The sequence below is a fragment of the Synchiropus splendidus genome, chromosome 8 (genome assembly GCF_027744825.2).
Source record: "Synchiropus splendidus isolate RoL2022-P1 chromosome 8, RoL_Sspl_1.0, whole genome shotgun sequence".
Lineage (NCBI taxonomy): Eukaryota > Metazoa > Chordata > Actinopteri > Syngnathiformes > Callionymidae > Synchiropus > Synchiropus splendidus.
The window spans coordinates 19,757,288-19,773,878 of record NC_071341.1 but is presented as its reverse complement, the minus strand read 5'-3'; the positions used below and the strand labels follow the sequence as shown (position 1 = coordinate 19,773,878).

General features: G+C 43.5%; 1 protein-coding gene across 12 annotated transcripts in view; it reads left to right on the top strand.

Moving 5' to 3' along the window:
- The window catches only part of cadm1b (cell adhesion molecule 1b), a 280,874-nt gene that overhangs the window by 223,205 nt on the left and 41,078 nt on the right, over positions 1-16,591 (top strand). For all 12 annotated transcript variants that reach the window (XM_053873475.1, XM_053873476.1, XM_053873482.1 and 9 more), the window contains 3 exons: positions 1,437-1,589; positions 5,023-5,160; positions 13,982-14,140. In XM_053873475.1, coding sequence (XP_053729450.1) covers positions 1,437-1,589; positions 5,023-5,160; positions 13,982-14,140 — 450 coding nt within the window. The remainder of the gene's footprint in view (positions 1-1,436; positions 1,590-5,022; positions 5,161-13,981; positions 14,141-16,591) is intronic.

The following is a 16,591-nucleotide window of genomic DNA, read 5'->3' as shown; positions in this document are numbered from 1 at the left end:
AAAGAGCCCTCTAAAGCAGGGGTCCTTAACATTTTTGATATCGGGGCCCACATTTTCCAGAACAATTCAGTCCGATTTCATTTGTGTTCAGTAACCACACATGCAAACAAACCAAAACTTTTTGATATGACATGAAACCGTGTGGTCAGCGCAATGATATTTGTCATGGAAAAGTCCAACCAGCAGCCGAACCAGGTGCAAGTCATGTTCATCAAATTTACTAAAGAAAAGAAGAAGAAAAAAATACTCCTCAAGTCAACTGTTGAGAAAATTGGAAAAGCTGTACGTCATAAATTGTGAGTAAAATAAAATGTCTAAATATAATGTCGCCAATAAATGTTATAAGTCATTTTAAAAACTGCTCCAACAGGTGAACAGTTTTTACTGTTGGGGGCGCCATCACTTTCTTTATCATTTTTTCTTTTCAAGAACTTCTCCATAGTTGTTTGCAGCCGTCAAGTCAATTTCGAGAGACACTACTGCCACCATACGTGGCGATGTATTAAAACTGAGCGTCTCACGACCCAGAGGTGTAAAACACAAAACTTCTAGCGGCCCTCTAGGGGGCGCTCGCGACTCTGCAGTCTGCTGGGAGGCAGAGTTTTGTCGCTGAAGCTGCCACTCGACCTCAGGTAATGATGATGACGATAAGTGCCGACGCCTGAAGAGAGTAACAAACTCGCCCCGCTTTGACTGAATAGGCTTGTTAGCTCGACACGCGCAGTGAGAGTTTGATAAAGGAGGCAGGTCAAAACATCAAAAGGGCCCCTAATCAAATCACCCCAAGATGTTTATGGCAAAGACGCTCAGAGATGAGAGCTGACCCAAATGATTGCTAGCCTAGCTTGATGGCGTCAAAGGGAAAGTTGGAACGCCCGCCGCCGCCGCATAACACGATCCCTGGCTCCTTTTTGAGTCGGGATCTCAGACTCGCACTCCTCGCTACCTCTGCAGCGTGATTTAATTCATTATGTATGTTTGAATGATTCTCCGTTTTTGGGGGGGAATATGCGCGAGAGTGATGCATCCAGCCATGACCACCGCCGGCAGCAGCAGCAGCTCATTTGAAGAGTTCCGAGCTTGTTAAGAGTCCTCATGAGCACTCTTCCCACTTCCCCGTCTTAACAAGTGCTCTGTGGACTGTAACGCTACTTTAGAAATCAACTTGTATGAATCATTTCTGAAAACCCACATTTCTTACACTCAATTAAAAGGAAAGCCTGCGTGGAGGGTGGCGCTCCTCCTGGTCCCACTTCATTGTCTTCTCCGGCTCCTTTGTCTTCCTCCTCCTCCTCCTCCTCTCTTTCGCACCCTCTCCCTTGTTTTCTCCACTTTTTTTTTTTTTTTTCTTCCCCCAGTCTCAGATAGTGTGTGTGTGTGTGTGTGTCCCTCCGCTCCGGGTCCTCATTGTCTCTGTCTGGTATGTATCCCCACAGCTCTGAAGGACAGCCGGTTCCAGCTGGTGAATTTCTCTGACAACGAACTCCGGGTGTCTCTGTCCAACGTGTCACTTTCCGATGAGGGACGCTACGTGTGCCAGCTCTACACAGATCCTCCTCAGGAAGCCTACGCAGACATCACTGTCCTGGGTAGGTGTGAGGTTATATGTGTGAAGAACACACACACACAGACGTGCACACTCATCCTCAGATCCATACGTACAGACGTCCAATTCCATTCCAGCTAGTGAGCGTCCGATTTTTAAAGTCGGAAATGTGCCAGCACTCGAGTTAAAAGATGGGTTTATCACTTCAAGTTTTTTATCCAATGTCTCCAGCTTTGTTAGGACTTCGATCGCAAAAATGTTCTCAAAGACGTTAAGTAAAGGGAGCGATAGACGTGATTACATATTTGGCCTTACATCGTGAGAATAAATCAGAATCAGGAAAACGTAAACATTAATCCAGAGGGATTTTTTTTTTCGTAACTGCACATGCTCTGAAAACAACACAAATCTAAATATAAAATGAAAATTCTAAATAGCTGTTTTTAACAGACAGTGTAGGAAAGAGGAAAATAGAGAGAATGAAAACAGATTCAAAACATATTGAGGTGAAAAAACATGTGCCAAAACATCTTTCATGGTAAATTTTACAGGGATGAATTGTCCAGTTTTACTTATTTAACTGGAGGTCCTTCCTTTCTTCCTGTGGCGCTCATGTCTTTGAGATAGTCTCAGTCCATTGGTTCTTGTGCTTCTGTGTTGGACCAGGAGCTGAGTGATGTTGTCCAGGAGGCTCCGTAGTTTCAGGAGCATCCTTCCCTCCATAACTGTCTCTACCGCCACATCACCACCTTTGCGGATGATTCTGTTGTGTCGGTTAGTGTCCGCAACCACCAGTGAACCACAGCAAACAGAATTGCTCTGGACACCACAGACTCATAAAACATCCTCAGCATTGTCCCGCAGATGTTGAAGGACCTGAGCCTCCTCCAGAGGTAGAGACGGCTCTGTCATTTTTCGTAAAGGGCCTCAGTGTTCTGAGTCCAGTCCAGTTTATTGTCTCCGCTGATTCTGAACCAATGATATTGTGAGTTTCAAGTTAGTTTTGGTGGTGTTGCGTTCAAGACGCATGAAAGCCTGGCGAACCTGGCATTCTTTGGCTTCAAGTCATCGCACTCTCTTGTCTTCCCCATCATTCAGCGAAACCAAACCATAGTAATCTTTGATCCCGTTATCTTTAGAAACGGCAACAAAATGTCAGCCAATTAAGCGCTCTCAGTGCTCGACAGCACCGCGGAAAAAGGAGCAGATGCTGAAACGGATGGCTCAGACCGCGCTGGTTTTGGCAGCTGTGTTGACTCTCTGAATCCCGGTGAATGTTGACTTGGCCGCTTCCAACGAATCCCAATTGAGAGTCAGCTGCGCCACACTTAGATGCTTTGGAGAGAAATGACTCCAGTTAAGCTTTTATTATACATGCAGACATCCTGGGGGATTGAAAGGAATTACAAGCACTTTTAAGTAATTACTCTGGATGTACAATTGAATGTCGCCGCTGTATATTTCAGAAGGAAAGGTTCTTTTGAAGAGTGCTTGAAATGAGCTGCCTGCTGACTAGTTCGCTCTTCGGAGAGTGAAGTTCAGCGCGCAGTGACTAATGCAAAAACAGTGGATGACGATGGATATATTCAACAAGGAACTGTGGAACCAAACTCCATCTTGACATAGAATCACACTGGCTTGAAGAAGCCATAAGGACGCTGTATAATAGACCAGTGGATGCAGCAAAATCATCTCTGTAGTGGTTGCAAATCGTGGCGTGTGAAACCTGTGTTCCCGCCAAACCAAAATTCCTCTTTGGTCCAATTTCTGCCCTTTTGAGAAGAGAAGACTGGGGGGGTTCGGGAGCCATAGTTCATCTATTTGGATGCAATGTTATACCCCCTTCCTGCATGTTTACTAGGGAAAACCAGTCAGCAAAAGCGGGAACCTTACCTGCCCATTTGTGACCATAGTTGTACGATATTGACATTTATCGCAGCGACCTAGATTTATGTGTCTTTGCTCCATGTTTTTTGTTTGACGGCAATATCAGGAAGTAATCTGGCACTGACTTTTGTCATCCACTTATGTTACCTACTTGGCGGTGGGGAAAAAAACTTTATTTTTTGGTGACGATATTAACTATCGACAACAGCATGATGCAACGTCATATCTGTTCCCTGTAAACGGTTGGGAAGCCAAGCTCAAGCACGTCTCCTGCTCAACAGAGCAGCCGATTAAACACACAAGTTTCATACTCGTGTCTTTTGTTTTCTTTGATTTTCAACTATATAAACTTTTATTTTCAAACATCAACTATTGTCAAATGTAAACCAAGGACTTGTTGCTGTCACTAGCATCGGGCATATATATATATATATATATATATATATATATATATTACATATTGTCTCAGCCCTAATACCAACGTCCCGTGACAAAGCTAAGCCAATCCGAATAGTGCTTACAAAACATAGTCCCTCTCATAGATGATAGTAGAGCAGAATTAGCTCCATCCAGAACTGAAAATAACTCAGACAGAAATAAGGATGACATGTGACAATGGAACAGCATCACGCTGGAATCCCATCTGTGCCACTGCACCTTATCACAAACAAGGGTTTCACTGTATAGTCACGACGAATTTCGTCATTATTATGACCCCGTTTATTTTTCCTCAGAGTTGTTTTCCGTACGGTAAGTTTGTCTCAGGGACTGCAGATGGAAATTAGTTGAAGGAGCTTTAATCCGGTCCATATTTTCCTCTGAGATTAATGCAGCTGGACGTGGTCCCCACTTAATAAATTAAATGAACTGAGAACTAAGCCTTTTGGGATGTTTATTAGTGGCACGTTCGACTACATATGAAACAGCAGCTGGTGATATATACACTTATGTTCATCGTTCTAAATTTCACTTTGTTACTCCCCAACTGACTTATTGTTCATCACTCTTATGAAAAATTACGTAATCTCTTCATGGACTCTTGAAACATTCTTTAATATGTTAAATTGCTGTTAGAGTGAGGCATGTTTGTGTTTGGACTGAACACATTTCCACCCTGTTATGTGCTCCTGAAAGCTGTTCAGTTAAATTTTTCTTTGCAGATGATAATGGCCACGATGCATTTCCGAATGCCACCATTCATATGTTCGTAAAGTAAACTGCGGCAGACGCATTTAAGATGAACGTGTTCTTGCTAACATTGTCGTGTACCCTTTTGAAACACTGAATTCCTTCTTCGTGATTCACATTTCTCAAAGATCCAGAATCAAAAAACTCGTGTGAGGCAGCCTGGTTTGCATTATAACGTACAATTAAACTGAATGAAAATGTGGACGGTTTAAAAAATTGATAACACAGTTCACATGAATAATGGAAGTGGGTTCCAGTTTCAGTCCTGTAAGGACCAGGAGGAGGAATTTTGGTGCATGAGAGGAGATGTCAGGTGTTTTTTTTTTTTGCTTTTTTTTTTGGTGTGAACATGGGCGACTGCTTTGTCGGTGTCCTGTAACGCCGGGTGTTGCTGTGTGCAGTCCCACCAGGAAGCCCAATCATCGAGACCCGCGAAGACGAGGTCAGCGAGGGGAATGAGACGGAGCTCACCTGCATAGCCTTGGGCAGCAAGCCAGCCGCTTCTATCAGATGGATGAAAGGAAACGATGAACTGACAGGTCAGTGGAATAACAGCCCACACACACACACACACTCTCTCTCCAGGTCTGTCCACTCTCCTGCAGCACACCGTCCCTGGAGAGGACTCTTCTGTGGACAAAATACATTTTAATTCGCCAAATCCATGTTGCAATTATGTTGACTGACAGGGAAGCGTCACTCCACGTGAGCAGCGATGGATTCTCCCATGTGTGCTCAGTTATTTCACCGAAATCTCCGGCATTACCAAGTGTTCATTTAGTGGATGTGACCTCCATCTCCGCCCTGGTGGTGGCTTTGAAAACTTTGAGTTCTATACGGAAAGTCACTTCGAGGTTACGGTCTTGTTCCTTCACATATACCGTATGTCAGTATCGCAACTTTGATGTCGGGTCATGGAGGCAGCGGATTCAGGGCAGAGGGCTACACTTCCCTCTCTCCACCTCGAATGTTGTCCAAATCACTGTCTGTCCTGGCAATATCTTCCCCCGAGAACGCCTCACCAAGGGTTGACCAAGAGTGGCAGCTGGTTTCTATGGTTCTGTCCCGAGTGCCTTCCATATGGCTGACACCCTACAGGGCAGCGTTTTTCCACCGGCCTGACTGGTGTGCTGTGGGCAAATGGTCCAGTTTCTCCTCATGTGTCCGGAGATAGAGGTGGGCGATATGATGACATGAAATCACGGCAATGAGAAGGTGTTGAGGAGCAACCAAGGTGAGGAGATCACATGGATTCACTGCCATTCTTTCTCTCCACTCTACTGTAGAGCTCCAGTGTGTTGATGCGCTGATCTGTCCCTCAGTCAAAGGAGCGCTGCTGTGGTGCGCAACTTCCAGCTGTTTTTAAAGCTGATGCGCCTCTAACTTGACCACACACTTTCACCCCAGAACCATGGAGGGAGGGAGGGATCCTTGTCTGAGCCGCCACCATGCCTAAGACTAGTGCTGTGTTTAAAAAATCGATTTTCCGATTCTGAATCGATTCGTACATCAATTCCATAAAATCGATTCGTAGGTCCAAAGATCGGATTAATTAATTTACGTTTTAACACATATTCTCTGGGTGAAGTGCGCATGCGCGCACCTGGAACACCAAAGTCAAAACAACATGCCTCCTCACAGTGGCAACACTACCAACGTTCAGACGCGACCAAACCAAAAACGCGCTCGACAAAAGCATAGCAATTAGCACGTATGCCTAATGGAGGTACTGGAAGTGTTGCAGTATTGCGGAAATATGACCCACCTCACGAGTCACGTGACGCGACATCACCCAGCGCTCCTGTCCAAGCCATCCACCGGGCCACAACAAACTTTACCACTAGCGGGTAATTCTGCACGCTCTGTCAAAATAACTGAAGCGATTGCGGGCTTCATTTGCAAAGATATGCGCCCGTCTTCCGTCGTTGGAAACGAGGGCTTCAGGCGGCTAATGAAAGTAACAGAGCCACACTACGTTACGGTGTCTCGCAAACGTCTGTTATCCCAAACATGCACCAGTCAGTCAAAGAAAACGTCAAAAGTAAGCTTCAGTCAGCAGTCAGGGGGGCATTACAAGTGATGCGTGGACATCTTCGCAATCTTACACGAGTCTGACAACTCACTATATTGATGAGGAGTGGGACCTCTTGTCGTACGTACTACAGACCACATAGAACTGTTTACATACTGACCAATGACCGTCAGGTTGCTGTGAAGTCAGTAACCAGCACTCTGTTTACATTTTCAATGGCTGAGAATATCTTTTTTTCATTTTGGTAATAAAATAAAAACGCATTAGTATTAAACAGCAGCATCTTTTGGGTGGATTTTTAATGTCATATTTCTAATAATGCACCAGTCCCATGAGCAGTCACATCTGGCCTTCTGTGTCTGGATCTTTATTATCATTTACTATCAATCCTTCATTCATTTCCTGTTGAATGTCAATGTGATACTAGTATTAATACGTTGTGTAACTTGTCATGTGATCATGCCAACAGCTCAGAAAATGGTTTAAATACTAACCTGAATCGAGATCGGATCGGATCGAGATCGGATCGGATCGGATCGAATCGAATCGAATTGAATCGTGATAATCGATTCTAAGTCATGAGAATCGGAATCGAATCGATTCTTGAAATTCGAATCGATACCCAGCCCTACCTAAGACTGTCTGCACCGCAGAGCTAATGGCTAACGTGACGTCTCACTTTAACACATTGATACTCATGGACTGTCAAAGTTTGCTTTGTGGTTTAAAAGTTGGCGAAAAACAAAATTCACAACAATATAAATATTCTCCAAAATGTGAAGAAAGAAAGAATCATTGTTTCTATGAAGCAAGTTCAGGCAAAGAATGCTACGCATTTGTCAGGAAACTCAAGATTACAATAAAATCATGCAAAAGAGAAGTGATAAAGTCGAAACGGTCATTTAAAGTAGGTAAATAAACAAATAAATCATGATATATTTTGCCATATTTCCTGCCCCTTTCTGGACACATTTGAAATAAATACATTTTCTGCTATTTGTTTCTGCAAATAGCCTGGCAAAATAAAAACCAAGTGTCAGTAGCTACAGTTTTTGACAAATGAATAGAGATTTTCTATAGGACTTTAAGCACAAGTGCACTTTGGCCAAGGTTCTTTTAGTGGTGTTTCGCAGGATATTTTCAATGAACCAAGGGTGCCGTGGCTTGAAAAACACTTCTGTAGAGAATGCTCAATTCTCCTGCATCCACGACTGTCCACTCCTAAAGTTACCAAAGTACCAAGGCGGACTGACACATAAATTTGACCCGAGTGAAACCATGATCTTGGGTGACCTCAACCTCCTCCTTTCCCAAACCTAACTAAACGATTCTCAAAAAAGATATGGTCCCAATAAGGAAGTCCTGTAGAACAGAACCTGAGACATAGAGGTGGCGACATATACTCACACCTATGGTGTCACTTATGGACCATTGCCAAGTGGACTTTTGTGTCCGATGCACGCAGAAGTTTTTGTTAGAAATTGATGCACAATTGTTTCAATTGAGCCAAATGTTTTTCATCCCGCTTTTTTTATCATCTTCAAAAAGATGGTTTTTACTTCTGAGGTTCTTGATTTTTTTTCACACACACACACACACACACACACACACACACACACACACACACACACACACACACACACACACACAGTATATTAAAAGAGTGAGCCTCAAGCGGACGGATGGCTTCACCCTGACCCCATACATTTTAGTCAACCAGTCCTTCTAATCCCCATTCACTTTTTGAAGCAAAGGTGTGTTTCTCCTCCTGCATGTTGTTGCATGTAGCCAATGAAACACATTTTCAAATGCAACACATCTAAGATCAGACGAAGTCCGGATGTCTGAAAATGGAAGGGCCATCCAGGGAAGTGCAAATACTATGATACACCCCCCCCAGTCCGTCTGACCGTCTGGCCTGCGTGAGGAGATCTGAAAGATGCGCCTCCACCTCACGGTAGAAGCAGCAACACAAACAAACTGTGGCAAAGCTTAAGTGCTGCAAGTGAAAGAAATTAGCAACAGCGAGAAGCGAAATTATTTTGGGATTCATGGTGGTGTTGCTGCTCACGCAGCACCTCCAATATCGACCATTTTTGACTGAAGCCACATGACGGAGCCCTGCATGTTCGACCGCCTCTTCACCTTTAGACCTGGTTTCTTGTTCAGCAAATCCGACTGCAGTCGCGCTGTGGCGCCGTACTACTACTCTCATGCATCCCGCAGCATATTTGCCTTAAAGGCTCAACCGTGCCTTGAATTTCAGATCCGGTTTTGGGTTTTAAATGGCTGAATATTTCCACCGCGCGCTTAGTATGCAGCCCGTGTAAATGTTGCGTTTGAAGGCAAACATCTTCATAGTTAAGAAGCACATTACATCTTGATTCTGGCGGTTCTCTGTAGGCTCTGAGTTCTGAAGAGTGTGTCTCATCCGACGTGGTGAAATTCCTTATTGGCCCTCAGTTTTGATTAGGGGCCATCTATTATTCATTATGTGGTTATAGTACAGCAGAGGGGCATATTCATTATAGTGCTATCATATTTACACAGAGTGGATGTCTCCGGGCTTGTTGTCAAATTATATATGTATTAGAATGGAGGGGGATTCATTCGCCTTGTTGGGAGATTAAATATTTAGACAAGACTGAATCTGAAGCTAAATGCCATCTGTGCCTCAAGTGTTTCCTACAGGAGTCAGAGTCGCTTGCCGCTCACGAGTGCAGGCGAGGGGGAGACAACAGGATGGCGAGAATCGTAAAATGCCGATGACACGCTGAGCTCAGCTAATCCATCATGGCAGTGGATACAGGAGAAGAGTCGGAGAGTCACGTCCCCTTCCTGCACCCCAGGAAACACAAATCAAGACTCATTATGGAGGCGCTAAACAATTCATTAGCCTGTACGCGGGCGGAGAGTCAAAGGCAGATATCACAGAGGGTGTATGGGAAAGCTGCGATCGCGTTTGTCGCACGCAGCCGAGGCGACCGTAACGTCGCGGAAGAAATGCGCCGGCTAATTTAAGTACACTTTCAAATTGGCGGGGACGCTTTTCCTGCCGTTTATCACGCTGGCAGGTCGGGGACCAGGAGAGAATCAGCACACAAGGTGCTGAAATGCTTGTTAGCATAAATGACAGCTTCAATATATTGAAATGCAGCGGAACCAGGCTGGTCTGCTGCTGCTGCTGCTGGTGTTAAAGAGCCCAGAGATATTTGTTGCCTCCAACAGCTGTGCGTTTTGGAAATGCGAGTCGTCGGAAATCAGAGTGTGGATTTTGAAAAAATAAATAAATAAATGCACTCGGTGCAAGAGTCAGTCGAAGCAATTTTGAGTACGTTGATTGGCAATTTACATAAGAAAGAAAAGAGTAGCATGAATTGTACCGTTGGAACGTTGAGCTTCAGTCGGAATCCTTTCACTTGCTTTACCTTTGTCATGTAGAAACGGGCAGCAAAAATGAAACTAGACCTTCATGGCATGAAAAAAAAAAGGGATGCTGGCGCGAAGGTCAGGGAACAGATTTCACCATAAAATAAACTACGTCTGTGCAGCGATTCATCATTGTAAATTACTGTTCACAGAAGGTGAAGAAGCAGTGGTTCTAAACCTTAGGTTGGATTGCAAGCGCCTCCCAGAGCGCCACTGAAAGTTCTTTCTTTTACACCTGCGGTTTTAATACACTGTCCCGCCATGTGGCGGCAGTAGTGTGTCTTTCAATGGACAAAAGGCTCAAAGAAGCTGAAGTTACCAACTAGGGAGAAGTTGACAGAAGTGATGCCACCCCCCAACACTAAACAGTTAAAACTTTCAGGAGGTTTTTTTTTTTTTTTTGTAGGCAGTTTTTTAATTAATTTGAAATTTTACGGTGATGCTTTCATTTGCACTGCACTTATATCTTTTTTTTTTTTTTTTTTTTTGAGGAAAAGCATGTATTTATATAATTTTTATTTTATGATATTTAGACATTTTTTGCCAAACTGTCATACATTATTCATTATTTTATTTAAATATTTATTTAAATTATAAGTTTTCTTGACAGTTTGCGTCAAAAGTCTATTGTTTTTTTTCTTCTCTTTTTTTCTTTTGTAAATTGATGAATATGACTTCAGTCTAGTTCTGCAGCTAGTTGGACAAATAAATATCTTTGCAATGATCACATGGTTTCATGTCATTTAGGTTTGTTTGAATGTAAATAGATTATATCTGGTTATTGAATACAATCGAAATCAAGAGTAGCATTATGTTGTTATGAAATCAGAATTCTATTACTCTATTACCACATCTACTCTGGAAAAGATGGACCCGAACAACACCATAACGCCTCATTATTAACAGTAAATAAACAGATAATTTGTGTATTAATGGCTTCTACAATCTAACCAGATTTTAAGATAATCTTTGAAATAGATCTTCATATTGCACAAATGTGTGTGTATATATATATATATATATATATATATATATATATATATATATATATATATATATATATATATATATATATATATAGTTTGTTTTATTTATTTTTAAATAAAAGCAGCCCTAAATGAAGGTGAATAAATGTAGCAGTTTAAAGTAAAATGATATGAATAGAATTCTCTTTGAAAAGGGAAGACACAGTGAGTGAGACGTATAATTCCGGCTTCCTCCTTAGCCTCTAAACTGAAAGAGAAAAATCAATTAATGATGACAAAGAGTAGTTTTATTGAGACGGTATGAAAGACTGAACCTTAAACTCACGATTGAGAATATGAACTCGCATTGATTCTTTGTCTGTTGCCTCATTTTCGTTGCCAAATATGCGGCGTTGCGATGGAAAGCTAGCAGATAAGCGACATCATAAACATAGGAACGTGGTTGTCCGGTGCCCACAAGTGACTGGTCATGACAGTGACACCTTCAAATGCTAAACTTTTGGCTCGCAAACCAGCCGTAGCAAGGTAGACAGGTGGAGTCTTCTCCTCGCTCCGCGTGCGACCGATTCGTCATATGACATCTTTAAATACATTTGGTGTGGCGCTCCTTCCGTAACAGCCGTTTTGTTGTGAGCCGTTTCTTGTCTTAATGGAAGTGTCAGTCACCGCTCATGCGACTTGGTTCAGCGTGTTAAGAGGCCAAGTGATTAGCCAGCTGAGCCAAGTGTCACCCCGAGAGGAGGTTATGCTGATTGCGGCTGGATTGATCAGACGTTGATTGTCACTATAGAGCGTCTGATTTCTGCGGCAACAGAAAAAAAAAAAAAAAAAAAAATTAAGATTCAAGTCCCGACCTGTTCGACAGTTGTCTCCCTCTTCAGGATTGGAATATGAGATTGGTAATGGAAAAGCGTTGGATTCTTGTTCATCATTTGGCACTTCAGAAAGTGCAAGAGGAAAGTTTCAAGATTCATTTGAGAGATTATTCTTGCTTGTCTGTTATCAGAGCCGGTACACAGATGACACCGGATCCACTCTTCCCACCTTCTCTGTCGCTTCCCCTTTGAGTCAGTCCTCTGGTGCTTTTATAGTCTGTGTTTTCCATCAAAAAGCCATCGGCTGTCCTCAGCTGGGTCAAGGGCCCATGACAGAAACTATTGTTTATTTCAACCTGGCTAAACATGCAAGGTAGACGGCCTTTGAAGAAAATAATAATAATAATGATACAGTAATTTGCAGATGATAAGCCGCTGCTTTTTTCTTGCGGTCTGAACCCTGCGGCTTATACACGGCTAATATATGGATTTTTACAGGCTCATGCTGCCAAAATATTGAGCCTCAAACCAATGACCGGCGTTTTATTGACCTTAATGCGTTATTTTCGCCCACGTATCCGCAGCTCCACCCACAGAGCTGATCTCCTGGAGGAGAAGCAGCAGCTGAGACCAGCTGTGGTGTCGGAACTTCGCACACACGGGCGAAAACAGCCCATTTTGAGCGCTTTAATGTCAATAAAAGATGTGAGGAGTTGATGATTTCATGAGTTCAGAATATTGTTTGTTTCATGAGTCAGATTTCTGAACTAGTTTTGAAGTGATCCTCATGCATGTTTAAGGACCAATGCACCCGCGGCTTATCAGCCGACAAGCTCTATTTATCATATTCAGCTGCGCTCTATAGTCCAGTATTTATGGCACTTTTCGGGCCAGTCTGTTGCATGGCAACTGTGAAAAAAATGTGTAATAAAATGGAAAAATATTCACATTTTATTCAGCAATATTTAGATCCTTTTTCAATTCGTGTTTACATTAAATCCTCATTAACATACTATCAAGTATACACCCAAATAATATTCAAGTCAAATATAATTTGTTGGTCCCACCATAAAACTATCCTCATCCTATACGCCACATTCCTCCAAATTATGATCCAGTTTTGGTGACTTTCAGAGCAGGTGCATGTTCAACTTTATTGCGACTTCAATGACTCTGCTGCGATGCCACTTCTCTCAACACACCTCCTTCTCTTGATGGCTGTCATTATTTTCAGATGGCTTTAAAGGATGTGTAGTTTCACTGAAGGCTATTAAAACATCACCTACATCGCTCTTTAGTCAGCATTGGCAACAACTCTTATCAATTTTTAACCAGTTAGCCGCACTTTATGAGTCCCTATCACGGAGCGAGCCCTAAAATGACTTCCTTTATTGTCATTACGCTAGTTTTATTAGCTACTTTCTTTAATTTTAATGGCCAATGTGCTCTTCGATCTCACGAAGGTGGCGAGTCCCTGCTCAACACCCCGGAGCTGGCCGACTTCTTTCCGAAGCCACTACTTGAGTTTATATGCAGGCAGGGCTCGGTGGGCGGGTGTGTGTTGCAGGAGGTTAATATCCGCCCAGGGGCCACGTATGTGTGTATTGGTGATCGTCCAGTGTGGAACAACAGTGTTATGGCCTCCCTGAGTCCGGCCCCGCTCCCATGTGACAGGGCTGGAATGGAAGTGTGCGGCAGGTCAGAGCGGGGCTGTAATTATTTCCTCACTTCATTAAGTGCGAGTAAACCATCACACTCAGCACTGCAGCTAATGCGGCGCCCCCTGTGGCATTGTAATGCTCTCTAAATGAATGCCCCTCTGACAGTCCGGGGCCTAGTGGGCAGCAGATTACGGCAGGGTGAGCCCCGACAACGCTTGGCCCTCAAACTGCAGAGGCATTCATTATCAAGCTCATGTGACCCGCCTGCTCCGGGCTTTGCTCGCACCGCCGAAAGACCCCGGGCTCATCGGAATCCTCCCGCTCGGCACATAAATTAAACTTAAATGTCATCTTGACGCGCTGGGCACCAACGGGGCTCATCATATATGCTTCAGAAATGGAGCTGTGTTCTCACTGCGTTTTCATGTTGAATGCAGGTGAAACAACAGTTGAAGAGACGTACGACAGGATGTTCACCGTCACCAGTCGGGTGAGATTCTCCGTCACCAAGGAAGATGACGGCGTGCCGGTGGACTGCATCATTGACCACCCCGCAGCCAGAGACCTCCTGGCTCAGAGAAACCTGGAAGTACTATGTAAGTAGACACTAGGCCAGGGGTCACCGACCTTTTAGCAAGTGCTAGCCACTTCAAGGGTGCTGTGTGACCTGCCGTCGGTTCAGTACACACTTCTCACGATAAATAATATTCTTTCACTATAATTACCAATGACGTAATAGAAACAGTAAAATAATAACATGGTTATTACATGACAACTTAAATTATAATTAAATAATCTTTTTGGGCTACTACTGCGCTAAGTATTGAGTGGTATTTTCACTGAATATTTTTGTTGCATTGGCTTCCCAAACCAACACACAAGGGTGGTGAGGGCAGCCATGTTGTATGGTTTGGAAACAGTGGCACCGAGGAAAAGACAGGAGGCAGAGCTGGAGGTAGCAGAGATGAAGATCCTGAGCTTCTCTCTGGGAGTGAGCAGGATGATGATAGGATCAGAGGGACAGCACATGTGCTCAGGTGTTTAGGAGACCAAGTCAGAGAGGCTAGATGGAGATGGTTTGGACATGTACAGAGGAGAGAGAGAGAGCCAGTACATTGGTAGATGAAGATGTTGAGGTTGGAACTGCCAGGCAGAAGGTGATGGAGGAGATGAAGGAGGACATGAGGGTTGTAGGTTTGAGAGAAGAGGCAGCAGAGGACAGGGTGAGATGGAGGAAGATGATCCTCTGTGGCCACCTCTGAAGGGAGAAGCCAAAAGGAAAAGAAGAGTCGATTGGCTTCCCAAACCAACTGCACCCTTAACAACAAAAAAAACCCAAAATCATAAGGCATTTTATGAAATCTAGTGCTCCCTGGATATATAAAGTTTTGGGTCACTGAGTGAGTTTTATCATTTAACTCGGACAAAACATCAGAACATACAGTGAAGTCAACCTGCCTTGTGAAAAGAAAGCATATTGTGTCTGACTCCCATGAGCTTGAGGGACTGCGTCCGTATATTTTTGACTCAACCGGAAGTTATTGTTTGTTAGGAATTCATCTGCAGGCCTCATCTCCCAAGTGTCCTTCTTCATCTGATGTTCTCGATAATGTCCGTGTCTGGTGAATGGGCCGGCCAATCCTGAAGCACTTTGAAAGTGAACCGAGGCTGAAGCATGAGAGGGAGCAGTAGCTCACACGGTTTGGCACGTCATGAGCAGCAAGAATATCTTCAGATACTTCTGGCTGTAGGTGTTGCCATCCACTCTGCAGAGCTCTCGCTCACCCCTGTACATGTTTGTTGCCCCTCCACCTCCTTCTGTGTTCTGGTTGGATCTTAGGTCCATGCCAGTTTCAACAAGTCCTCTGCTGTGTTTGCAGTACACTTTTGGTGGAGGAAAACTCATCAGCCTTCCTCCCTGAGAGTGAGGGGGTCACTCCAGCCGCTGGTGCTCAGAAGGAACTTGGCTGGGCGCCTGCTGGAACTCTGCTGGCTGTTTGCTAGGATGGGAAACATTGAGTGGCTCCCGCTCTCTTTGTGGATTCAAAATGAAGCATCGTTTTGACAATGCATCCTTTTAATCTTAGACAAACCTGAGGTTTCTGTCCTGGTTATACGACTGAACTGAATAAAACAAGACTTTATTCCGGTGTGATCAAGTCAACTCCTTCTTTATTCCTGCGCTTTAGATGAGTTCAGTGTCCATAGATTATTTCCTGTGACACTGAAATTTCCCATTTCCGCTGACAACCGATGCCGTCTGACATGTTTACCTTTTTAATTTACAGACAAAAAACTGCAGAACCCAACTGTTGCATTCATGTCTGAGATAAAATAGATCGACGACAATATCAAGAAAACATTCAGTTTGTTCACAGCGAATTGCTTTTCCAGTGATGTCACTATCCACCAACAGTGTGTTTTTGGAAAGATGTGTATTGATCACACAAACAAACTGCAAACTATATTCACAGTAAAGTGCAAGTGAAAACGCTACTTTCTTAGTAGTGAAGGGTGGATGAGGTTTCATCTAACAGTGCTCAAAAATGTTTAGATTTTAGAGATCGGTTCAATGAAATCTGCCGTTGCTGTTAAACCGAGAGCGCCACCTACTGAGCTCTGAAAATAAGGACACTGCTTCATGAAGCCTCATCGGCTCATCACCGGATCTTAGACGCAGCACGTGAAGTTTTTTGAAAACGTTCAATGAACGTAAATAATCTTTTCACCTGGACTTTAATGTGAATATGCTTTGCTGTTTGTTCGTTTTGTTGTCTTAATAGTTTTGTAAACTGACATCACTGAATGGTGACATCACCGGAAAAGCAACGCGCCATGAACAAGCTTCTGAATGTTTTGTTTACAGTGTTATGTATGTGTTTTATGCCAGGCATCAGAGGCGATCAGCCACAGATAGGTGCTGTTGATTTTAGTCTGCGAATGAAAAATGTATCAGGCGTCAACATGTTGTCACTGGAAATGGCAGTTAACCCTCCAGAGACAATTTCAGTAGCTGAGACAATAATACTGCACTGTATGTATCTTCT